Genomic DNA, 26,075 nt, shown 5'->3' with positions numbered 1-26,075 from the left:
GTGTTTATTTTCCCGCATCCCAAGTGAGATCATGTAGCTACCGGTGTATTCTGGCGCATACCTGTGAGGTAGAACAGAAGGCCTGAGATCTCCGACATGGTATAGGGAGACATCAGGACAGGCTATTAGGGATGGTTCTTCGGTCAGCGCAGCACCTTCAGCCCAGGAGGATCCTGGTGCAGCCAGGATGAACATCATAGGCAACTCTTCTTGTGGTCTCACACTCCAAACATCACACCAGAGATGGTATAACTGGGGTTTATTGGGCACATCACAGATATTACAGGTTCCATTCCCTGAAGGCAGTACCCCGGGCTTGAGGCCCTGAGCACCCCTCCTCATCATACCTAACCCCCTTACAGGGCAAGGCCTCATCCCACTCCTGTCCAGGAGAGACTTATTGCTGTGTCCTCATAGCAGGGAGGGCAGCACAGAACTAAATTCCAGAACCCATGCTCTACCTCTAGAGGGAAACCCCCTCCTCCCCAGGGGAGTGGCTTGTAAGCCGCCCTCCTATCAGTCATAGGCTCCCCTTATAATACCAGGCTACTCCTGAACTTTATTAGGTAACACACATATAACAATACAAGCAGGCCCTGCAGGATTTACTCCCAACACTGCCCACTCTTTACTGGGACTTACAGTGCTAGAGTGGCCAGAGAATTAGTAGCCCAAGGGAACTTGGCTACATCTAGTTTTATTTTTCTCTTTAATATGTGCATCAATACAATCCACACAATAAGTAATTAGCTAAGTTGCCGACCGATCATTCTCCTGTGATTGATCGGCGAAGATTCGGCTCCGGGGTTCACTAAATGGCTGCAGAGGAGTATTCTGCAGTCAGTGGAATGCATCTGCATATTAATATGACAAAGTTCTGTGGGGAAGTTCATGTAACTAGGCAGTCACTAGATACAATTGAGCTCCTGCACTGCTAGAGAGAGGGCAAGGTTCAAAAAGGTGTGTGCATGTTTCAGAAGAGGATATGGCTTTGTAAATGTTTTGCTATAGAAACAAAAAATGCTTGTGTAGCCCTTTTTCTGACGCCTTTCCAAAGGGACTACTGGTACTGTACGCAACCTGCGGCTCCAGGAGATCTGAGCCTCCGCTAGCTGGGAGCCTGTGGTAATACTCACACATTTACACAGTGCAGCGCCTCCACTTACCCAGGATCCCCGTGACGTGAGATTCCCCTGGGCAAGAAATACAACAACACACATACACCATATAGATAATAACTAATACTTTACTAACGTACATAGAAAACATAATACATGCATAATAACCTGTGTCCCTCTCACGAGGAGACACTAACCGTGACGTCCCGCAGGACGCTTTCCCAACACCAGGTGAATCCCACCCAGTGTCCCAAGAACCCCACCCAATGTCCTGTACTCTTACAGAGAGTCAATGGGTGACTGCGCAGTCACTAATTACGCTAAGGGCCCGGTGGTGCACTTATGTATTAGATACCTGCCGAGCACTCCAGTGCTCGGGTCAGCAATCTTCACAAAGGCTCAGTCGGCGATGACTCCTTCTGATCCTCCAACCGAACTCCGGACACGCGCGGACCGCCAGGGCGGTCCCACTCTGGAATGGTCTCTGTGGACCCCAACGTGGGTCCAACCGCTTCACGGGAACAGCAGCCGCCGCCGTGTCCCTATCTATCTAAGTGGCACTAACATGACAGGAACCCTAACCTAGGGCCTGTCCCTGTAGTACAGCAACCTGTAGTGGCTTGGGGAACTCCTAGGGCCTGTAGGGGGTAATGACCTGTCCCACTCCCCTAACTACCCAAGTCCCTAACTGTACTAACAACTAGCAGCACCCGCAGCAACAGCACACTGCACACGGAACCTGCAGCAATAACACACTGCACACACTGTGCCTACTTGTCAGCGTTCACAGCACTACCAGCCGTGACACTGACAAGCCAGCACCCTCTCACACCTAAGGGCAGCCTCCCTATCTCGGGCCGTCCCTTATCAATTACCCACTACCCTAACAGGGGGTTGGGGCCTACCTGGGGTGTGGGTACCTAGAGGGCCGCAGGAACTGCACGCGCTCCCCGCACCCTTCCTTCCCTCACTACTCCCCTGCTCCACCTGGATATCCTGAGTGACAGGGTCCCTTAACCTAGGGCAGTCCCTGGCAACACTCCTGTAATGGGGGTACTTAACTACCTCGGGCCCTGGGGGTGCTGGCCTAATACAGGGAGTCCCGGACTCCTGTATCCTACCTCCTTCCCTGGGCTGCTCTGGTCTCTGACTGCCTTACGTGGGCTCAGCGCGTGAATTGTGTCTCTTTTGCAGGGGCAGCTTAAGCCCTATTGGCTCCCTGGTGTCACATGGGGCATACAGAGGCTCATGGGATCTGTAGTCCCAGCTCAGAGCCTTCCCTGAATGGCTAGGGGTTCGCGGGCTTTTCCTAGGCTCATCTGCGCCTGCGCGATCTATCTCGGGCTGCCCTAACCTCCCCTGGGCTTTCCCTGCTCTCGCGCGAGCTATCTGGGGGCCTCCCGCGCTATCGGGTCCCTGCGCATGCGCAGCCCGCATCGCAATGGCGGCGTCCTGCCTCTCCAGCCGCCGGGACCTTAGAGACGCGATCGCGGCCTTAGCAACGGCCCGATCGCGTCCCCGGCAACCGGTAGCATGTGGGGGAAGCCGCGCTGCTCCCTGCACTGGCCCCCACCCTCGCGAAGTGTCGGCGGGTCCGTCGCTGCCTCCGGCGGCACCCGCGACCACACGGCACTCGCGGAGGGGGGTCAAGGAGGGAAAAATAAACCCGGGGCTACACTTGTTACATTATAATACATAAAAAATGTAATTTAGAGTTTTTTTTTAAAATGCTACAAGTATTTTCTCATAGTACCAAACTGATTTAATTAAAAAAACATACATGTAGCCAGGACTAATTTCTGGCTACCAGTCTGCCCTCCCTGGCAGTAAACTCCTGGCAGACCTTCTCTTACCAGGACTACCATAGGTTTTCCCCACTCACAGTAGCTTCTTGATTGACAGTGGAGGTGGTGGGACTAGGCATGTGTTTGTCCAATCATGGATTCAGACCTGGTACCTACTTCCCTTGTACTTCAGACGTTGCAGTGCTAAAATTAGTCAGTGCCTCTATCTCCCTTGAGAGAGGCTGGTCTACCCTAACAACTGTGCAGGGCTCTGCCAGTTTGTACTCCCTCCCCTAGGGGGGGTGGAGGGGGCGACTATACCCTTTACTCCACCAGGGAGTAAGGGAAGAGCATGGACTGCTTCAGGTGCCCTTGGCCTGGAGTGGAGGTCCAGGGTACATCCTGAGGGTGAAGCCCCAAGAAGTGAGCTGTGTATGCTGTAACATCTGCCAGTGCACTAAATAAAGTGATCCTGTTTGAAATACTGTATATCCTCTTGCCTGAGACTGCAATCTATCAGGGGAAGCAGATGTAAGTTCTCCTGCAGGGATTGTCTTCACATCCCTGGAGCCTGCAAGAGATGGAGGCGCTGGCACCGAGAGAGAGAATCAGATCCTACCCCAGAAGCCAGTCCTGTTTTCCTCCACAACACCGCAGGAGACTCAGATCTACTGTAAGCCAGCAGGTATGTAGTAGTGAAATCTCCCAGAGGGTGGGGGAACAAAGGCTGCATACATGTAGGATATTGCTTGGTCTGCAGCTTTAACCCGGAAGCACAGAGCTACTTTCCACTGAGACTACAGGCAACATTATTATTATTATTATTATTATTATTATTAAAGACACTCACTTTTCTCGAGCGCCTCTCAAAGTCCAAACGTGTTCCATTATTGGGCACATTTTTTAGGGAATTAAAAACACTGTAAAACCCAATTGAGCAGGGGAAAAACTAGAGGTGAAATTAGCGCTATGTATCATAATATGGTGAAGTCTATACAAATATAAGCACCTTTTAACAATACACAATAAAAGCGGAAATTGTAACTCTGATTATGTTTTATGGGACAATTTCCATTTCCTAAATAATGCTCACATAGAGAATGTTTTTCAAGTGTTTGGTTGGTTGTCTGTAAGTAGAGGGAATAGCCTTGGAAATTGACCCCACATGCCTAGCAATAATATTGTGCGGTTTGCAAGGCCGGATGATGACATGTTTTAGCAGAAATGTTAAGTAAGAATTGTTTCTATTTGTGGGATACAAAGCTGGAAAAAGTGCACACAATGCCAACTTACTGTATCTTTATACTATATAATTGAAAGCACTGTATGCCTGCCTGCCTGGATGTCCGGTGTCCCTAGGGGAAATCTCATTGGTCCCTTGGGCCGCCCCCGCACACCTCTCATTGGCCTGAGGCAGAGTGACGGGCCAAAGGACACAGTGTCTCTCTCTCACTCACACACACACACACACACACACACACACACACACACACCTCACTCCCCCCCCCAAGCTCATCCCCTCCCCCAAGCTCACACCCCCCCCAAGCTCACACCCCGGCGCCGCGCGTGACAGGCCGCGGGACAGGAGATGGGAGGGGGGATGCCCCCCGGTCCCGGCTTCCCCCTGTCACCGCCTGACAGGCCGCGGGACAGGAGATGGGAGGGGGGATGCCCCTCCGCTCCCGGCTTCCCCCTGTCACCCAGGCCGCGGGACAGGAGATGGGAGGGGGGATGCCCCTCCGCTTCCGGCTTCCCCCTGTCACCGCGTGACAGGCCGCGGGACAGGAGATGGGAGGGGGGATGCCCCTCCGGTCCCGGCTTTTCCCTGTCACCGCGTGACAGGCCGCGGGACAGGAGATGGGAGGGGGGATGCCCCACCGTTGTCCCCGCTGCCTGCGCAGGAGGAGGGGGGGGGGAGCGGGTGTTGGTGCTGGTGTGTGTAATTGTGTGACACTGTGTGTGAGTGTGTGTAAGTGTGTGTAAGTCTCTGTGACTGTGTGAAAGTGTGTGTAACTGTCTGTGACTGTGTGTGAGTGTGTGTAACTGTGTGTGAGAGTGTGTGTGAGTGTGTGTAAGTCTGTGTAAGTGTCTGTGACTGTGTGAAACTGTTTGAAACATTAACACTTTACAATACAACATTTACACATACTGTACTGTACTTATTCACGGTTCACATCCCGGGCAACGCCGGGTCTCTCAGCTAGTCACTAATAAAACACTACACCGTGACACACACAAGTGAAGCTATTAGGGTCAGAATTAGTTTTGGTGGCAATAAGGATCTTAAACTCTTCTCACTGCCTGCCCCACACCGCTGGAATGCTCTTCCCCTCAATATCCGACTAGCACCCTCTCTATCCACCTTTAAGACCCACCTTAAAACACACCTGCTTAAGGAAGCATATGAGTAGCACCGTGGCTTATACTATACACCTCATACATAAACCTTGGTCCCCTGCAGACGCACTTACCAGAAAGCTCTCCTACTGTCTCTGTACGTTCTCCCTACCAATTAAATTGTAAGCTCTTCGGAGCAGGGACTCCTTTTAATGTTACTTTTATGTCTGAAGCACTTATTCCCATGATCTGTTATTTGTATTATTTGTTATTTATATGATTGTCATGTGTATTACTGCTGTGAAGCGCTATGTACATTAATGGTGCTATATAAATAAATACATACAATACATACATCTTCACATGAAAATTCACTCTGACACGTACTTTTTTCTGTCTAAAAGAGAAGCACATAATTGTCAGTCATAGTTTAGTGTTTGGTGTAAGCATGAAAACTACTATTATCAGTACAGGCACACATATCATTACAAAATACAACAAAACATGGCTTTGTTGGTAATAGAAACAATTAGAAGTTCCAAGCACAACGTCTCGGTTTTTGATGAACCACAACTGGAATAAAACAAAGCTGGTATTTATATGTATAATAAACACACTAGTCATAGTCTAAACCAGCGGTGCGCAAACTGTGGGGGGCGCAAGATTATGTAGGGGGGGGGGCGCGGGCTGCTTGCAGGGAAACCTGGGGGCGGGCAGAGCTGTGCACGGGCGGCCAGTAGCGCCGTGCTGCTGCTTCTATGGCTGGGGCCATAGAGGGGTGAGGAGTTCTGAGCCGCGCTGACGCTGAGGCTCGCCTGCTGAAATCTGCGCAATTTCATGCCCATGCAGGCGAGCCAGCGGGTGCGATCGGAGGCAGGGGGAGACTGAGGGAGGCGGGGCAGTGACGTTGCTGGGCCAATCGCCCGCGACACACCGACGTCAATGTCACGGCGTCGACGTCACGGCGCCATGATGTTGACGCTGCTCCGCGCTGATTGTATGTTTTCAGCCGACAGCGCGCTGAAAAACAGCTTGGCTGTCGGCTGAAAAATCCAGCGCCTCCGGACGCCTGCGGACACTCGCGTGAGCCCCCTCTCAAGGCATCCTCATTGAGGATGCAGGGGCTCAGCGCGGAGCGTCCGCACGGCTCAGCCCGGCCTGTTTTTCTATGGACTCGGCCTATGTGTCTGTGTCTTGCAGAGGGGGCGGGGCTTCTCTCTGCACACAGACAGCCCCTCCTTCTCTTCCTGTCTGCTTCCCGCACCAGTTTTCAGCAGCATGGGGGGTTGGGGGATCGGAGCATGTCGCCCCCCCAGGTGAAATTGTGTGTGTGTGTGTGTGTGTGAATTGAGTTTGTGTGTGTGTGTGTGTGGATTGAGTTTGTGTGTGTGTGGGGGGGGGGGGATTGCGTTTGTGTGTGTGTGGGGGGGATTGTGTGTGTGTGTGTGTGTGTGTGCGTGGGGGGGGGATTGAGTGTGTGTGTGTGTGGGGGGGATTGTGTGTGTGTGTGTGTGGGGGGGGGGGATTGAGTGTGTGTGTGTGGGGGGGAGTGTGTGTGGGGGGGAGTGTGTGTGGGGGGGAGTGTGTGTGGGGGGGGAGTGTGTGTGGGGGGGGAGTGTGTGTGTGGGGGGGAGTGTGTGTGTGGGGGGGGAGTGTGTGTGTGGGGGGGAGTGTGTGTGGGGGGGAGGAGTGTGTGTGGGGGGGAGGAGTGTGTGTGGGGGGGGGGAGTGTGTGTGTGGGGGAGGAGTGTGTGTGTGGGGGGGGAGTGTGTGTGTGGGGGGGGAGTGTGTGTGTGGGGGGGGAGTGTGTGTGTGGGGGGGGAGTGTGTGTGTGGGGGGGGAGTGTGTGTGTGGGGGGGGAGTGTGTGTGTGGGGGGGGAGTGTGTGTGTGGGGGGGGAGTGTGTGTGTGGGGGGGGAGTGTGTGTGTGGGGGGGGAGTGTGTGTGTGGGGGGGGAGTGTGTGTGTGGGGGGGGAGTGTGTGTGTGGGGGGGGAGTGTGTGTGTGTGTGATTGAGTGTGTGTGTGTGTGTGATTGAGTGTGTGTGTGTGTGTGTATGTGGTGATTGATTGAGAGAGTGTGTGTTGTAATGCAGTGGAGTGAAAACTGGGGGGGCAATGAGGCGCAAGATTATTTAGGGGGGCGCAGGCGGCGTGCGACAAAAACTGGGTGCGCGGGCCGGCAGACGCTGTGTGCGAGGGGCAGCCAAGAAGATGTGCACGGGCGGGCAGCCAAAGATGTGTGCGTGTGGCTGAACAGGATAGTGCAGGTGGCGGCAACGTGATGGTGTGTGAGCGCACGCGCAGGGGTTTCGGAGGTACGGGGAGGAGCACGCCCGAGCACGATGAAGTCAAACGCCCCTCCGGTGTCTGCCCTGCAATAGCGCTGTGTTCCTGCTCTCCTCCGCTGGCAACCTGCTTCGCTGTGATCCTCTGCGAGTGAAAGGGTAGGCTGCCACTATATCAATCACACTATGAATGTACAGAAATAATGTAAAAAAAACTGTGAAAACACAACATTGAAAACAGAAAAAAAAAAAATAATACTGTAGGTAGGAGTTTGGATGACAATGGGGATAGCAAGTCAAAGAGCAGGGAGGGGAAGGAATAAAAAAGGGGGGGGAGAGGGAAGGGAGGTAGCAAAGAGGTGGATGAATGTCCCCCCCAAAGAATTGCCTTTGTGCACGTACGCTCTCCCAAGCTTGGCGCTTGGGGAGACAAACAAAATTGACTTTGATGTTCGCTCAGCAGCAGTCAATACACACACACACACACACACACACACACACACACAGACACACACACAAATAGCCTCGATCCACGCTTGGAAAATTATGCAGGACACCCTGTGCTCATGCTTGGAGAGTTGGTGATGTCACCGCTCTCAGCGGCAGCGTGGACGCAGCCTAATTTTGCAAGCGCGAGCTGTTGAAATATGTAAGTATTTAAACATATTTGGATTTATATTGTATACCGTTTAATAAAGGTTTTTTTTTCTTTTTTCATGTGATTTTGATTACATCAGGCAGGGTGGGCCCGAGAAATTTTATGGATGAAAAGGGGGGCTCGGCATAAAAAGTTTGCTCACCCCTGGTCTAAACACAGATGAATATAGTCACCATCCCATAAAGTGTGTGTGTGTGTGTGTGTGTGTGTGTGTGTGTGTGTGTGTGTGTCATGCAATGTTTTTCTTATATATTTTTTACTAGTGGCGGGGAAAAGTGACCAAAAAACATAGAATCAATGCACATCTAAATACTGCAGAGTCCAACATGTCATCATTATTAATCATCACACTTATCATTATTCATCAAAGCCCGTACATCTTAATTTGTTTCTAATATTTCATTTAAATTGGGGTTTTAGTTACATAATTTAGCCAAAGTGTGATAAGCCCAAACACGCCAAGGTAACAATTTAATGGAATGGTTTTACCCTGTCCTCTGAGCGGAGATCCTCCTGCTTCTCCCGCCTTCTAATGGTTTCAATTCCACACCCAACAAGTCCCAGGTGATATGCTAATGGTAGGGTGCAAAATAAATGTACGTTAGTAGGTCCAAGTCTCCCTTCCCTGAAAACTAAAGAGGGAAGCGGGAGGAATCCAGCTCAGAGGATATGGTAAAGTAATTCAATTAGAAGTTGGTACTGTACTTGCCTTATTTGGGGTAACCTTGGCATGGTGGGCTTCTCATATTTTGGCCAAATCATGTAACAAAACCCCCAATTTAAATGAAATCGTAGAAAGATAAAGATGTTCAGGATTTTCTGCAGCATGATGTATAAGAAGTGAATTAATGATCACATTTTATTGTATTTAGTTGTCTTGATCGTATTTTTTTTTTTATATCTATTATTTGCTTTTAGCTTCTTTTTGTCACTCTTTTAACAGCACATTGCTAGTACTATATATGCTGGGCGAGCTTATTGCCATAACTCATGTACTGGATTTGCTGGAAGAAATACTGATGTACTGGTTTTATGGTATTTTAACCTTTACTGCCTCACTGCCTAGATGACAGCAATGACTTATTTCTATTGCTCTAAGTTTAAAATCTTTCGTAATGAGTTCAATACATTTTAATATGTAGAAATGGGGATTTATAGTTTTTGCTCTGTATAATTATCAATTAATGTAGTGTGGACAGTCTCCGTATTTTAAAGGGACCGTTCTCCACACTAGTCTTATACAGGAATGTACTGTATAGGAAGCAGGGGGTGTCCAGAGCTGAACCGCACATCTCTGCTCTGGGAACCCACTAGTTCCCAAGATACTTCCCGAGGAAGGTACCGCCCGTACTGTCCCATTCATGGGAAACAAAACAGAGGTTTAAATATCCTGACGTGGGCCAATAGGAAGTCGCCACGTCATTCCTTTGTGTGAGGGCACGGAGGAGAGGAGGAGGGTTACATGATCAGTGCAAAAGGGTCCATAGCCACTGAGGTAACGGGACGCTCCAGCACTTCGGGATGCTCCACCCAATATATAAAAACTATATATCTATATCTCATACTGCTGGAAGCTGTGTGTAACATTTACACCATGCATAGCAATTATATTGCTTGCGGCCAGAAGTATCATTTTTACTTTCGACTTGAACTCCATCTGGTTTGTTGATAACTCCCTCTGCAGCTTTCTCTGCACATTGTTTACCAAAATGCTGAATTCTACCCCAAACCAGCACCTCTGTGTTGGCTGCAGGTTCTAAGATGGGTGTGTCCCAAGCGCAGCTGGCTGTTGCACATAGTCTTGATTGATTATTATGGTTGCGTTGTTGCACTCTCTTGCCTATTAAAACACATTTCGGTGGGTTCTGCGATTTAGTTCATAGTTGCGGGGTTGTGACTGCAATCCTGATCCTGATTAAAGACAGTTGACTAAATAAGTGTCGGCGCCACATCTGACAATGCTATTTCATTGTTGTCTTACAGGAACAATCCACCTGTTTTTACATGGATAAGAAGCAGGAGGTCCCCGGAGCTGAACGGCCTTAATTTCATCTCCGAGGACCCCTTGGTTCCTGATATAGATGCCTATGATGCAAGTGCCTTTACCGTCCCTCCAGGGGAAAGAATATGGTGGTTTAAATCGGCCACGTTACGCGAGCCAATATGTCATGGCTTCCTAGTGGCCCGCGTAATGAGGGGTATTTCAATATGTGGAAGTAGCAGCGCTTGCTTCACAGGTATGGATCACGTAAAATACAAAAGAGTGGGGTTGCAGAATGAACTGCCCCTTTAAGATTAGTCTTTTTTACCCCCCTTTCTCTGTGTAATTCTAGTACTGTACAAACGGTGGGAAATCTGCTCTCGGGTGCACTACATGGAATTCGTTGCTGAGGACGACTGCTATCAAATTAACTCCTTAGTAGCAATATGCAACATTTTTGCTGCAATTCGCAAACTTGGTGGGGTTTGCCTCCCTCCCTCCCCCCACAAATTGTCAAGAGATTTGGCGACACGTTCGCAAGAGGTCACAAAATTCGCCCCTTTTTGTGTTGCGCAAAAAGCCGCAGCTGCATCAGTGTTTGCAAGAGATTCTCCAACCAATACGTCACCGTGCATTGCAATTTCGTTTAATATGCAAATGTGCTCAATTCTAAAGAAATTGCTACATTCATTTGCGTAATTTTATTAACTCGATTTGTGCGTAATATTGGGACTGTAAAAGGGCCCCACCCATGTTCCATTCACTGCATGGCTGTATATCAATGCAATTAGTGGATCTATTATCGCAACAACTAATTAAACAGTAACACCTACATTGCCATATATTTGTTACTAGACGAACAATACTCCTCCTTTGCGAGACTAAAATACTGCAGGATATGAATTAAACTGCGGCTGCTACCAAAGGTTTAGCTGCTGCACTAGCACATGGCCCCACAACAATAGATTTCCAAGCTGTGCTTACGCTACCAAAGTATGTTTTATGTAGCTTCATTTATATTAATTTGTATGTACCGTCCTAATTTGGCTTCTTCACTTCTCAGTGATTTAGTGCTCAGGTATATGTATTTAGTTTTAGTGAAATACATCAATGCCATATATTGGACTCATTCAGACATGAGATACTGGGCACGGATACTCCAAGGAATATATCATCATATTAATTACATTCTATTGGAAGTAGATATATGGATTACAAAGGGTACAAACTAAAGAAGCGGCTAAACTCGCATTTATATACAGTATATGCTAAATCGTATGTGGTTAAAGGGATTGGCCATGGAACTATAAATACTGTACCAAGTCCCTCTTTAAAATAATTTTTGTATACTATTTACTATTAAAAGGCTTTTATTTCTACTCCATTTCACCACACTATTTACTGCGAGTGCATTCATTAGGGAACTTTTGTCTGTTTCTATATTCAGTCACACATTTAAATGTTGCAAAAGCAGAGGTTTTTTTCTTCTATTAAATCGTGAAACTGTCAACCCAGTGGCTGATTGACAGGGGTGGGCTTGTGTTTTCAATGAAGGGGAGTTAGAATATAAAGCCCAACTTTTTCATTATGAGTTAGAATTCAACAGAGGTGGGTTTCGGGATCAGAACACGTGAATTCTCTTCTACTTCAGTGACCTCTCTGGGAAGGGACCTATTGCATATGGTAATGTACTGTATAGGGATTTTTGTTTTTGTCCTTTTATTTTAAGAAACTGGTCTGTATTTATTGTAACTGTATGTTCTTGTAATAATCTTTCTGTAATCGAAGCACTGTATTTTTATGTATATTAAAACAAAACTGTAAGTGATGCTTTGAGCTCTGAATGAAATGTTTGCATGCTTTTTGTATAAAGTAAAGTCCATTTTTTAAAACATTTGCTAAGACAGATTTTTGTGTCAAGTGCATAGTTATTCGTAAATAAACAGACCAGATAATCTGTATATTTTTTCTAATACCTTTATCTTTGGTGGTGGAAGCAGATAGATATGATTGCAATCGAGTAAGGGGTAAACATTAACTCATTATAAGTACCTTGCGGAGGAGAAAGGGGAGTTGGCTAGAGTAGCCATGTATTAACCCTGGTTGCATATATAATTCACATGCTCACCAGTGCCCTAATATTCTCAGGGACCCCCTCCATTCTGAAGTCCCCTTTAACCCATTCAAATGTAAGGCCAGTGTTCTTAAATAGGTGATAGCGTTTGGGTAAATATTGAGCAAGATGATCGGTGAAGTGCCCCCCAAACTGTTTGGGGGATCCCCATTCCTATTTGGGGGGTCCCCATATACTATCTGAACCATGTGGTTACTTATGTTTGATTATTTAACAGCTCTGCATACAGAATGAGAGAATAACTAGTTCTCATTTGTTACACACTATAGTGTGCTCAGTTGCAGCAGAGAGATTGCCCGGGACCTTTCAAGTTGCTGTTCATTGGTGATATTAATATTTTTCATTAACTCGTATTGTTTGTCAATGTCAATTATTTTTAGTGTTTAAATGTGTATACAAAATTCCATTTATGCTCCAGTACAGTTTGCTAAATAAATCCTTAAATATGAAAGGGGAAAGTATACAAGTATTGGTTACAGTCTGGAATGTCTGACATTTTCATACACGTTTCATTGAAATTTTCTTTTCTTTTTAATAAAGTTTGTCGGTATTGCGGTTAAAGTAGCAGTCCTTCTTACCCTTTCCAATGCTTTTTTTTTTTTAATCGGTTCTGTACAATGAGAAAATACTTGTAGCATTTAATTTTTTTTAAAACAACTCAATTACATTTTTAATGTATTACAATGTAGCAAGTATTTTTGTTTCTATAGCAACCATTTAAAAAGTCACATCCCCTTCCTCTTCTGAAACGGGCTCTGGCACACTCTTTTTTGGGCCCTGCCCTCTCTCTAGCAGTGCACCAATTGTATCTAGTGACTGCCTGCCTGGTCACATGATCTTCTCCCACAGAACTTTGCATCTTTGGTCCTCTTCCGCTGCACTGACAGCCATTTCCTGTACCCCCGAGCCGATCAATTGGCAACTTGGCTAATTACTTATCATTGTGCGGATTGTATTGATGCACATATTAAAGGGGAAATTTTAAATAAATAAAAAATTAAACGGTAGCTTGTACTGCTGTCTGGGAGATTAAAACGGATCTTTTCCCAGAGCCCAGTGCAGTCTTACGGTTACTATGATAACCTCAGTAGCTAGAGACTAGGAAGATTTATTAATTTTTTTAATATATAGAGAGCAGGACATGCTTGGGGGCAGGTTATTAGCATTATACAAGTTAAACTTTTAAAGGTCTGGAGATGACTGCTGCTTTAGCGATGGCTCGGGTCTGTGGAAGTGCCCTTACATTTCTTTACATCCCTTTTAAGGGATAATATGTATTGTTGCAGTGGAATAAATAGGTCTCTCTAATAAACTACAGGTTCATCAAGCACAATGACATCACTGCAAGTGGCAGAACGGGGCGTTTGGAGAAGAGACAATCAGAAACAAACAGAAGATGATGTTATTTATATGTACGGCTCCACGTCGGCTCACATCACTGAAGAAACAGAGTATGTTAGGAAGGTAATATTGGATCTGGCAAGTGTTCTGTTTGGGGAAACCTCCCTGCCGGCCCTGGTATCAAGGGACCCTCCACCAGATGCATACATCAGTTAATTGTAACACCTTTGCACGTGTGTGTATATATCTGTATGTACTTATGTGTATATATACAGCGGTGTGTAAAAGAAAGTACACCCTCTTTGAATTTCATGATTTTACATATCAGGACATAACTATCATCTGTTCCTTAGTAATGTCTTAAAATTAGGTAAATACAACCTCAGATGAACAACACCTGACTTATTACACCGTGTCATGATTTATTTAACAAAAATAAAGCCAAAAATGGACAAGCCATGTGTGAAAAAGTAAGTACACCTTATGATTCAATAGCTTGTAGAACCACCTTTAGCAGCAATAACTTGAAATAATTGTTTTCTGTATGACTTTATCAGTCTCTCACATCGTGGTGGAGGAATTTTGTCCCACTCTTCTTTACAACGTTGCTTCAGTTAATTGAGGTTTGCGGGCATTTGTCTATGCTCAGCTCTCTTGAGGTCCCGCTCCAGAATTTCAATTGTGTTGAGGTCTGGACTTTGACTGAGCCATTGCAACACCTTGATTCTTTTCTTTTTCAACCATTCTGTTGTAGATTTGCTGGTGTGCTTGGTATCATTGTCCTGTTGCATGACCCAATTTCGGCCAAGCTTTAACTGTCGGACAGATGGCTTCATATTTTACTCTAGAATACTTTGGTATACAGAGGAGTTCATGGTCGACTCAATGACTGCAAGGTTCCCATGTCCTGTGGCTGCAAAACAAGCCCAAATCATCACCCCTCCACTACCGTGCTTGACTGTTGGTATGAGGTGTTTGTGCTGATATGCTGTGTTTGGTTTTCGCCAAATGTGGCGCTGTGCATTATGGCCAAACATCTCCACTTTGGTCTCGTCTGTCCAAAGGACATTGTTCCAGAAGTCTTGTGGTTTGTTCAGATGCAACTTTGCAAACCTAAGCCGTGCTGCCATGTTCTTTTTAGAGAAGAGGCTTTCTCCTTGCAACCCTTCTAAACAAACCATACGTGTTCAGTCGTTTTTTTAATTGAACTGTCATGAACTTTAACATTTAACATGCTAACTGAGGCCTGTAAAGTCTGAGATGTAACTCTTGTTTTTTTGGGGGTTTTTTGCAATTTCTCTGAGCATTGCACGGTCTAACCTTGGGGTGAATTTGCTGGGGCGTCCACTCCTGGGAAGATTGGCAACTGTCTTGAATGTTTTCCACTTTTGAATAATCTTTCTCACTGTAGAATGATGGACTTTATATTGTTTGGAAATGGCCTTATAACCCTTCCCAGATTGATGGGCAGCAACAATTGCTTCTCTAAGATCATTACTGATGTCTTTCCTCCTTGGCCTTGTGTTAACACACACCTGAATGCTCCAGACCAGCAAACTGCTAAAACTTCGGCTTTTATTGAGGTGGTCACACTTTCTGATGATCAATTAATCAAGGGCATTTGATTAGAAGCACCTGTCTGCTACTTAGCATCTTAATTACTATGGAAGCAGTAAGGGTGTACGTAGTTTTTCACACACAGCTTCTCCATTTTGGCTTTTTTTTTTTGTTAAATCATGACACAATGTAATATGTCATGTGTTGTTCATCTGAGGTTGTATTTACCTAATTTTTAGACCTGCTAAGGAACAGATGATTGTTATTATGTCCTGATATGTAAAACCATGGCATTTAAAGAGGGTGTACTTTCTTTTTCACATGACTGTATATGCACATACATATCCCTGGTATAATGGTGTATGTATATACTGTACAAACTATTCTCATATGTGCATATCTACTATGTATGAGTGTGCCATTTGTAATTGTTTATATATCTTTTGCAGATTAGAAGTACCCTGGAGAAGATTCAAAGTCAGTTATTTAAAGAGGAAATAAACGGTAAAACACTCAATTCCAAGCAGCACGAGAAGGTAAAAACCCGTTCATTGTGTTCTGTACTCTAACGAAACTGCAACCTTTTTCTCCTTGCATGCGTGTTTCTGAATCTTCATTGCCTGATGTACACCTACTTGTTTTGAGTCTTGATATCCTCAGTCCTCTTAACGTTTGATTTGAAACGTTGAGAGAACGCACCTGAGCAGACTGACTGAAGGTTTGATTTCCGCCTCTTACTTGCTGGATGTTACTGGGTGTTGAACAGGACTTTGAACTGGTAGAATTCCCGACCCCTTTTGATTCTTTAATTTCCCAAGTAACCAATGCAGTCAATGGTTTGCATTAAGCGATTACATTTATTTATTTAGAAAATGTTTTTTTACCAGGAACTAATACATTGAGAGTTACCTCTCGTTTTCAAGTATGTTCTGGGCATAGAGTTAAGATGACAAATAATGCATTAGAAAACCAGCAACATTGTTATTTTATTACATATCTTGTGTGCTCAATGAGAGTTTCCCTTTAACTGTTCTCCAGCTGCATTTCAGATTGGATAGGATATGCGATATCTCCTATTTCCATGGATGGTACTGCCCCAGTAAAATGCTGTACTTCTATTCTCCTCCGTTTTCTCCCTTTCCACGTGTCCTCCGTGTCCTCCGTGTTCACTTCCCTCCTCTCTATCTTTACATGATCTCTGTTATCCTTACCCTCCCTATGTGTTCTGTCTCCCTCTTCCCCCTTGTGCACGGCTACCCTCCCTCCAGAACTTTGTCTTTCTCTTGGGACTTTATGTTCCTCCTCTTGGCTGCTGTGTTCCTTTTTCCACTTCTCCATCGGGTTTTACATCGCTCTTTCTGTCTCCGTACTTATGTTCTCTTCCACCTGCTGATATAGTTTGGAAATCAAGGGGCAGAGATGAAATACTGCTGGCCAATATAGGTCCTTTCTATTGCCAGGGAGTATAAGGTCTTCAGCTCCACAGTTTTGTGTGTGTGTGTGTGTGTGTGTGTGTCATGTCAAGATTTACAGTATATGTGGGTAATTTAATGAGTATTGTATGAATGGCTTCACAATGACGTGTGTGTGTGTGTGTGTGTGTGTGTGTGTGTGAATAATTTAATTTCTGTGTGTGAATAATTTATTTTCTGTGTGTAAATGTGGAAATTAAAGCTGCAGTTCAAGCTGCCGTTTTTAAAAAAATATATATTTTTTTCCCATTCAATATGTGACAAGTGATTAGCTAAGCTGCAGATCGATCCGTTCTCCTGTAATCAATCGCTTGTTCGGGGCTATTTAATTCAGTTCTTGCACAGCATTTTGGGCAATGTAGTTCCTGGAATATGATTGACTGGGCAGTTACTAGATTCAATTGGTGCACTGCTAGAGAGAGGGCGGGTCACGAGCCAGAGCCTATCAGAAGGGGGAAGGGGGCTGTCACTTTGGAAATGCTTCCTACATTACCTACATGGTACAAGTATTTTCTCATAGTACAGAACTGATTTATTAAAACAAAACACACATACACACACGTAGGATATTACTGTATGTCACCCAAAAAGAGGAGACTACAGGCTTTATTCATGAAATGTCCGCAGTGGTCAACTTCCGATTTAATGTCTGATTTGTGAATGAATTCATAATAAAAGAACATGAAGCGCATAAGCTTATCAATCTCTATCCTGCTTCACACATTCACACTATCACCCACAGGAAATCCTTCACATCCTTGTATGTGTATGCAACCAGTCAACCCCCTTTTCCAAATATTAAAGAAAATGGTTTATCTCTACTCCCGTGTATGGCCAACCGTGCCCACGGGCCTGTGTTCATCATGTGCATTCACCTCCCTGGGAGTTTGTGTGTAGCTAAACTGTTGAAAGACATGTCCATGTGTGGACAATTCTGCTAAACATTAGAGGGCAGAGAGGAGTGTATGTGAACAATTGGAGCACAGAAAGGGGATAACACATCTGTCACATTAAAGCGTTAAAGTAAAGGGTATCCGTGCTGACCAGTACTAAAGTGCCTTCACATCGAATGCATAAACATACCCAGACCCACACATAGTGCGTAGGTGCTTACACCCAAGCAGAACTGGTATAGGGAAGAGTGAAAGGAGGATCTATTGCCCTAGGTAGGGGGAAGCCAGGCATCTGCTTTTCCTCCTGGCTCAGGTTGTTTGAAGGAGTAGTCCTGCCTAGGATAAAAGTGTACAAAGGAACGCCATTTTCAGCATGTGTGAGAAACACAATGAAAACTACTGTACAAAATGAGCCGTGTAGGGCTCTTGATACTGTACAGATGTCGCCAGTTTTATTTTAACTACCGATAATGCAGAATGTCACAGTTACTATAGCATTCAATGGCCATGATCACCCAGAATTTCACAACATATCCCACCATAATGTGCCTTCTGGCGCAGTAACCCCTCGCTACTGCACTGGCGCAGTAACCCCTCGCTGCTGCCCTGGCTCAGTAACCCCTCGCTGCTGTCCTGGCGCAGTAACCCGCGCTGCTGCCCTGGCGCAGTAATCCTCGCTGCTGTCCTGGCGCAGTAACCCGCGCTGCTGTCCTGGCGCAGTAACCCGCGCTGCTGTCCTGGCGCAGTAACCCGCGCTGCTGCCCCGGCGCAGTAACCCGCGCTGCTGCCCCGGCGCAGTAACCCGCGCTGCTGCCCCGGCGCAGTAACCCCTCGTTGCTGCCCCGGCGCAGTAACCCGTGCTGCTGCCCCGGCGCAGTAACCCCTCGTTGCTGCCCCGGCGCAGTAACCCCTCGCTGTTGCCCCGGCGCAGTAACCCGCGCTGCTGCCCCGGCGCAGTAACCCCTCGTTGCTGCCCCGGCGCAGTAACCCGCGCTGCTGCACTGGCGCAGTAACCCCTCGTTGCTGCCCCGGCGCAGTAACCCCTCGTTGCTGCCCCGGCGCAGTAACCCCTCGCTGTTGCACTGGCGCAGTAACCCCTCGCTGTTGCACTGGCACAGTAACCCCTCGCTGTTGCACTGGCGCAGTAACCCCGCGCTGCTCCACTGGCGCAGTAACCCCTCGCTGTTGCACTGGCGCAGTAACCCCTCGCTGTTGCACTGGCGCAGTAACCCCGCGCTGCTGCACTGGCGCAGTAACCCCGCGCTGCTGCACTGGCGCAGTAACCCCTCGCTGTTGCACTGGCGCAGTAACCCCTCGCTGTTGCACTGGCGCAGTAACCCCGCGCTGTTGCACTGGCGCAGTAACCCCTCGCTATTGCACTGGCGCAGTAAACCCTCGCTGTTGCACTGGCGCAGTAACCCCGCGCTGCTGCACTGGCGCATTAACCCCGCGCTGCGGTACTTGGCGGAGACCTCTTTTCTGAAGATTTATACAATATTTTGTTTGTTCTACTGTCTTGTAGGTTTTGATCAATTTAAATGTCATGGTGGCTCTTCAGATATATAATTGTACACACCGGCTTTGAAGACATGCAACAGCTCTTCATATGATGTGCATTGTTCTATTAGTTTCTTGGGCTTTAGTTTGTGCCTTTTCTTATGTTTGTTAATAATAATTTGATTTCTTAGTCCATCCAACCCCTTTTATTTATGAAGCACGTGTGCAAACACTCATTACTCTTCTCATCAGTAATTCTCTCGCTGAGACTCCCTAATAATCTTTCATTTAATTCCGTTGCTTGTTTCTTAAATCCCTTAACCATCATTAAATCAAGTTTTCAAGAAGCAGTAAAATATTTCCCAGCTGCTTCAGTAATGTACAGATCATGTGTATGTAAATACTGTATATCTCAAAGTGACTGCTACAATTTGTTAAAGGGCAGGAACAGTCCTAGAGCGCATAAAAATCCTCACGGGACAATTGCAGCAACAACTCGGGCAAGGTAACTGTATGAATATACTTGGTGTGCTTTAAAAAAACAAGAGAAGACGCCTCACAAGGAGGAAACACGCGATGCACCGCCGTCAGAACAAATGGAAGGCTGGTCAGCTGACTGTAAAAAAACTTTATTGCTCCCAATGTAGAGCTAGCACACTTTGACGCGTTTCAGCCAATTGGCCTTTGTCAAAAAGTGAATAGCAGCTCGCAGACCGCACATGATATAGCGTGTTCAATCATCTACACCTGTCACTCCCTCGTCACCAAGGTGAAGAGCCGGTGTGTGATGAACACAGAAATATCCACTGACACATTGAGTGAGTTAAAAACATATATACAGCGATTCACCTGCCCTCCACTAGCAACATAAACAATCCGCAATCGTGTAGAGGAGATGATAAAGAACAGGGCAGGCTTTATCACGTTAATGAATGGTTAAAAACAAATTAGTTACATTGGTAAGCATGAATCCTTGTATAGAATAAACATATTATTCATATTAAATGGCAAAACTGGATGACACTATTCTATAATATATAGAGGTTCATGGTTAACATGGTGGAACAATAGGTTATATCTAGAAGTACATGTATTGTAGTAATCAAAGAGAGCATACAGTGCACTTACTTTGTATATATAAAAATCAGTATTCATGGGTATAACTGTGATGACAACATTATGAGATAATGGAACAAGGAAGGGGGAGGACTTTGATCTCTTTGCCACAATCATCGATTTACAGAAATACACACGGAAACTAGCTCTGAAAAAACTTTTTAATCATCAAAAACCCAAAGAACCAACTACAAGGGACTGTGATACTGACTCTTATAATCTTAGTCAACTGAATAATAATGCTTTTGATACACATGTTTGTTCATTTAATGAAAATGCTCTTTTGTCTGACCTACAGGAACTTTATGAGGAGGGTAGTATTGACCCCACACCGGCCCCCCCTTTCTTTGGACACACAGATTCAGGTCTGAGGAAACGCTCCACATTCATGCCATATGGCTCCAAGGGTCCCTGTGTATCGACCTTTGAGAAACTGATAGACAGGGACCTTAGATTATTGGCTAAGGGTTATTCCTTCTCAAAAAAACACCACACTCCTGATAACCTCACCACTCAGGAGAGACTAGACTTGGAGCTTTTGAAACAGGATAATAGGATTATCATCAAGAACGCCGATAAGGGGGGTGCCATAGTGGTACAATCGGCCACACAATATAGAACAGAAGCCCTTAGACTACTTGGGGACTCAGATTTTTACCATAAATTAAAATCTGATCCCACTAATAGATACATGAAAGAATTACACAATCTCATTGAATTGGGTGAAGTACTTTATGTTCTCAGTGCCACTGAGAAAAAGTTCATCACTTGCGACACTCCCATCATACCGGTGTTCCACCATCTCCCAAAGATCCATAAGTCTCTGGAGAACCCACCTGGGCGACCCATTGTGTCCAGCATTGGATCTTTGGGAGATGGTCTGTCCCGGTATGTGGACAAATTTCTTCAACCTATCGTACATTCCCTTCCATCGTATATACAAGACACTACAGCATTACTACTAGCCGTACAAAATCTCACTTGGAAAGACAGTTTTAGATGGGTCACCATGGATGTCACGTCACTTTATACTATAATTGAGCACCAACACGGCCTACGTGCCATTTACCACTATCTTGATTTATCCTCACTTTCAACAGCACAAACCACGTTTATCAATGATTCCATTTTATTTCTATTAACGCACAATTATTTTCTTTTTGATTCACAGTTTTTTCTTCAAAAACAGGGCACGGCGATGGGGACTTCCTTTGCACCCTCATACGCCAATCTCTTCATGGGTCTATGGGAATCTATTCACATTTTTGGTAGCACAAACACTTTTCGTTCAAATATAATTTTCTACAGAAGATTTATAGATGACCTGATTTTCATTTGGGATGGTGATTTAGATACATTACACTCTTTCATTCACAATTTAAACACTAATGATCTTAATATAAAATTCACATACCACATAGATTCTAAGTCAATCAACTATTTGGACGTGACACTCCATGGTGACTCTAATACTGGTATCAGTACAGATATTTTCTCTAAACCACACTCCAAAAATTCCTACCTCCATGCCAAAAGCTGCCACCCTAAGTCACTAATACGTGGGATTCCAAAAGGGCAGTTTCTGAGGCATAAACGATTATGTTCTGAAGACAAGACATTTCAAATACACTCTGAAATACTTACCAAAAAATTTATGGACAGAGGCTATTCTGACACCGACATACATCAGGCCTATTTACATGCAGATGCTATAGACCGGGCCTCGTTGGTGAAACATAGCAAACAGACCAAACAAACAACAAAGAGGTTTGGGGAATGTCCTTTATTCATTACTAAACACAGCAGACACACTTCACAGATAAGAGATATTGTGTCCAAACATTGGAACATTCTAAAACTTGACTCAGACCTAGATGACATTACTATAAAAGGTCCTAAATTTGCCTTTAAGAAAGCCAATACCCTAGCTACTCATATATCTAGGAGTACATTTCAATCACAAAAACCCTCCATTTCAAACATACCTAAGGGCTTCTTTAAATGCGGGTTTTGTAGACCATGTCAATTTGCATCATCCATCAAGAGGATAACTACTACATACCCCAAAACAAGATATAGGATTAAAACCTATATTAACTGCCATACCACCCATGTGATCTATGTCATCACCTGCGGGTGTCATTTGAAATATGTTGGGAGGACCATTAGGCCCTTACATGTGAGAATCGCAGAACATATCAGATTAATTCGGAAAAAAGATATTACCCATCCAGTATCTAACCATTTTTCGACATGCCCTCAGGGTGGATTGAAAAACTTCAGATTTTATGGTTTAGAACACATCCCCATAGACACGAGAGGGGGGTAACAGGCTTAACCGTCTGAATAAGACAGAAATGAAATGGATCTTCTGTCTGGATACTCTACAACCCCATGGTCTGAATACAGACTGGGAGTTGCAGCATTTTCTTAATGATTAATTTCCTTTAGGATTCACGTTGTCCCCTTTCCATTCCCCCCCCCCCCCCTTCCCCCACCCCCCCCCCCTTTTATTCGCCCTCCCCCCCCCTCCCCCCCCCTTCTTCTTCTTCTCCCCCCCTCCCCTTTTCCCTTCCCCCTCCTTACCCTCTTCTCCTCCCCCTCCCCTTTTCTTTCCCCCCCCCCCCCCCTTTCTTTCCCCCTCCCCCCCCCCCCCCTTCCTTATTTCTCCCTCCCCTTTCCCCTCTTTTTCTTGGTTTTTTTTTTCCTTTCCCCTTCTTCCCCTCCCCCCCCCCACCCACCTCCCCCCCCCCCCCCTCCCCCTTCCTTGTTCCATTATCTCATAATGTTGTCATCACAGTTATACCCATGAATTCTGATTTTTATATATACAAAGTAAGTGCACTGTATGCTCTCTTTGATTACTACAATACATGTACTTCTAGAGATAACCTATTGTTCCACCATGTTAACCATGAACCTCTATATATTATAGAATAGTGTCATCCAGTTTTGCCATTTAATATGAATAATATGTTTATTCTATACAAGGATTCATGCTTACCAATGTAACTAATTTGTTTTTAACCATTCATTAACGTGATAAAGCCTGCCCTGTTCTTTATCATCTCCTCTACACGATTGCGGATTGTTTATGTTGCTAGTGGAGGGCAGGTGAATCGCTGTATATATGTTTTTAACTCACTCAATGTGTCAGTGGATATTTCTGTGTTCATCACACACCGGCTCTTCACCTTGGTGACGAGGGAGTGACAGGTGTAGATGATTGAACACGCTATATCATGTGCGGTCTGCGAGCTGCTATTCACTTTTTGACAAAGGCCAATTGGCTGAAACGCGTCAAAGTGTGCTAGCTCTACATTGGGAGCAATAAAGTTTTTTTACAGTCAGCTGACCAGCCTTCCATTTGTTCTGACGGCGGTGCATCGCGTGTTTCCTCCTTGTGAGGCGTCTTCTCTTATCTGCCATTTGCGGTCGCACACCGGGTTGCTGGAGCAGAGGCCACTCAACACACCGCCGGTCATTGACCGCCCTCACGACGGACGAGTCGTTCGAGGGTTGGCGGTGCTACACTCCGGGACATCCATCACGGGCACGGCATCTACAGCTGGTCAAGGGTGAGTCTCATAACATGTTATTATAGTGCTCTTGGGGAGCCACATCATTACTAGAGACCCTGGCGCCCTGTCAGCTTTGCCTTATGCCTACAACTCATATTTGGAAGAGATATTTCTCCAGCAACTTTTATACATTTCTGAGCACCTATATTGGTGCATCCCTGCACCTATGTTTTCCTTATGCTTTAAAAAAACAGAATAGTCCTCTAAGATACAGAGGAATACTTGGTATAGTACAGTACTTTATTGGTTCAAAGCAAGGGAGTAAAAACACATCTGTGGGTTTCAAGCATGTCAAAGAAGACAGGAAGCGTCACAGCTCCCGCGGACTCTCCACCTCGTGTGTTCCTGGCGCCTCACAGATCAAACTTCCCTCCGCCCGGTCTTCGCACACCAGAAAGGGTTGAGGTGCTTCCACATGGGTTGTCCGTTGGCTTGTGTCTTCTCCCAGGTACTCTGAGCAAGGACCCAATAGTCCTACGTGTTTCACTGCCGCTTGCTGCTTCCTGAGGGACTTGTAAATAGCAGTATCTCAGCTCAATAAAGCTATAGCTGTGAGTGTTTTTAATCGCTTGTTTTGAACCAGTAAAGTACTGTATTAAGTCTGCCTCTCTGTCTCTGAGGATTATTCTGCTTTTTCAAGCATACATCACGTATATTCATATACTTACCTTGCCTGAGTTGTTGCTGCATTTGCCCTGGGAGGATTTGTGCGCGTCGGACCTGTTCCTACTAACTTGCTAAAGATATACTGGGAAGTCCTTTTTTGTGGAAGCAGCATTCCCACTTGGGTCGTATCATATCATTACTTATTTTGTGGAATCACTTATTCGCGTGTATGGAGTCACTGGCGCTATGTTCATTTGTTTTTGGCATGTATACCATTAATCATTCTCTCTACGTGGGTACAGCAATGCTCATTTTTCTTATCTAATACAATGCACAGCCACTCTTTGTACAGTATCCTACAGTAATACAGTGATTACTAATTGCGCTTATTACACGTATGGGTGGGTTTTATTTATTTAGGCAGAAAGTAGGCCTAATCAATTTAAACTATTTTGATTCTGTGTTATCGATTATTCAAAATGTTTGACTTTTTTTTTTTTCTCTCTTAATGTTGTATTTTAAAGCAGTAGTATATTTTTTTACAATTACTACTGTAAAATGTTTAGTATGGTTTTTGTGCATATTGCAAACTCATACTTCAAATGTAATCTTTAAAGTTTTCGTACATGCCTAAACCCTCTCCGAAACCTTGGCCTTGACCGAGCATTAATATGGACTAGCACTAAATGTGCAGTTCCCTGTGCAGGGAGCAGGAGGGAGAAGCCCAGTTGTGACCAAAGCAAAATATGATATCTTGCAATTATATGTTGGGGATTAGTGAGCAATCCTCCTAACCAGTTTTTATTTTTACATATCTTCTTTCTACCCCTGAAACGAACAAAAGCTTCAACGACGTATGTTACTCCTTTATCAGCTTCTTCTTCTGCTAATCCATTTCTATTCAAATATGGCACACTTCTATGATATGAACTTAAATCAAATGAATGCAATAGTTCATCATGTGCATTCTGAATAATCTCTGTTCATTTCAGAATTCTGCCGCCGTACACCAAAACGGCTGCGGGATAGAGTCTGACACGTCCTTTGGCTCCAGGTACAACCGCATTATTGAGAAGTTGAAAGACAAAGACCTACAACTGGTTGACATTCACACAGCGAATGAAGATCTGCAGATAAAGGTGACCCTTTTTAATTCACCTGCATTAGGAACTTTTAACGCCTCGAGTTTATTTTTAAGACGCGGACTGTACGAGGGGAAAAATCAGCAGGTTTTATATGCATTATACAGAGCTACAGATGTAGAATATTTCCGTGTCTCGGTTACATGCTGCTGTGGTGCCGCATATAGCGGTCTGCAATTTAACCAGACATTTTATAGATTATTTTTACTGTGACCATCTTTACATTTTGCTGGCATGGAAAAAAAAAAAAATGAAACATTGGGAAAGATGTTGCGGTCCCTGTAACTGAAAAATGTTTATCATGGGGGGGAAGAGGAGATTAATTAAGTTGACAAAATAAATGATTGCTGCTATAAAGACAGGAGTAGACGTCCACAAGAAAAGCTGAGTGTGCTTCCCTTTGAACAGGTGGAGGGCCATATTTCCTTAACTGTGTCAAGATATTAAGCAGCTTGTCGAAATGGATGGGGGCTCTCGTATGCCTTCCTGCTTAACAGCACTTTTAAATATTTTCCAATGTATTTAATATTGCCTATAGTGCCTTCATTGAAAAACCTTAGGACTCAGTTAATAA

At 45.2% G+C, this 26,075-nt stretch overlaps 1 protein-coding gene across 1 annotated transcript in view; it reads left to right on the top strand.

Moving 5' to 3' along the window:
• Nucleotides 1-26,075, top strand: part of CCDC68 (coiled-coil domain containing 68) — a 63,634-nt gene that overhangs the window by 16,204 nt on the left and 21,355 nt on the right. The window contains exons 2-4 of the mRNA XM_075586628.1: nt 13,615-13,760; nt 15,644-15,730; nt 25,352-25,498. Of these exons, the coding sequence (XP_075442743.1) occupies nt 13,629-13,760; nt 15,644-15,730; nt 25,352-25,498 (366 nt within the window). The 5' untranslated portion in view covers nt 13,615-13,628. The remainder of the gene's footprint in view (nt 1-13,614; nt 13,761-15,643; nt 15,731-25,351; nt 25,499-26,075) is intronic.

The sequence above is a fragment of the Ascaphus truei genome, chromosome 1, assembly GCF_040206685.1.
Source record: "Ascaphus truei isolate aAscTru1 chromosome 1, aAscTru1.hap1, whole genome shotgun sequence".
In the NCBI taxonomy this organism is placed as follows: Eukaryota; Metazoa; Chordata; class Amphibia; order Anura; family Ascaphidae; genus Ascaphus; species Ascaphus truei.
This window is presented reverse-complemented; position numbering and strand designations above follow the sequence as displayed.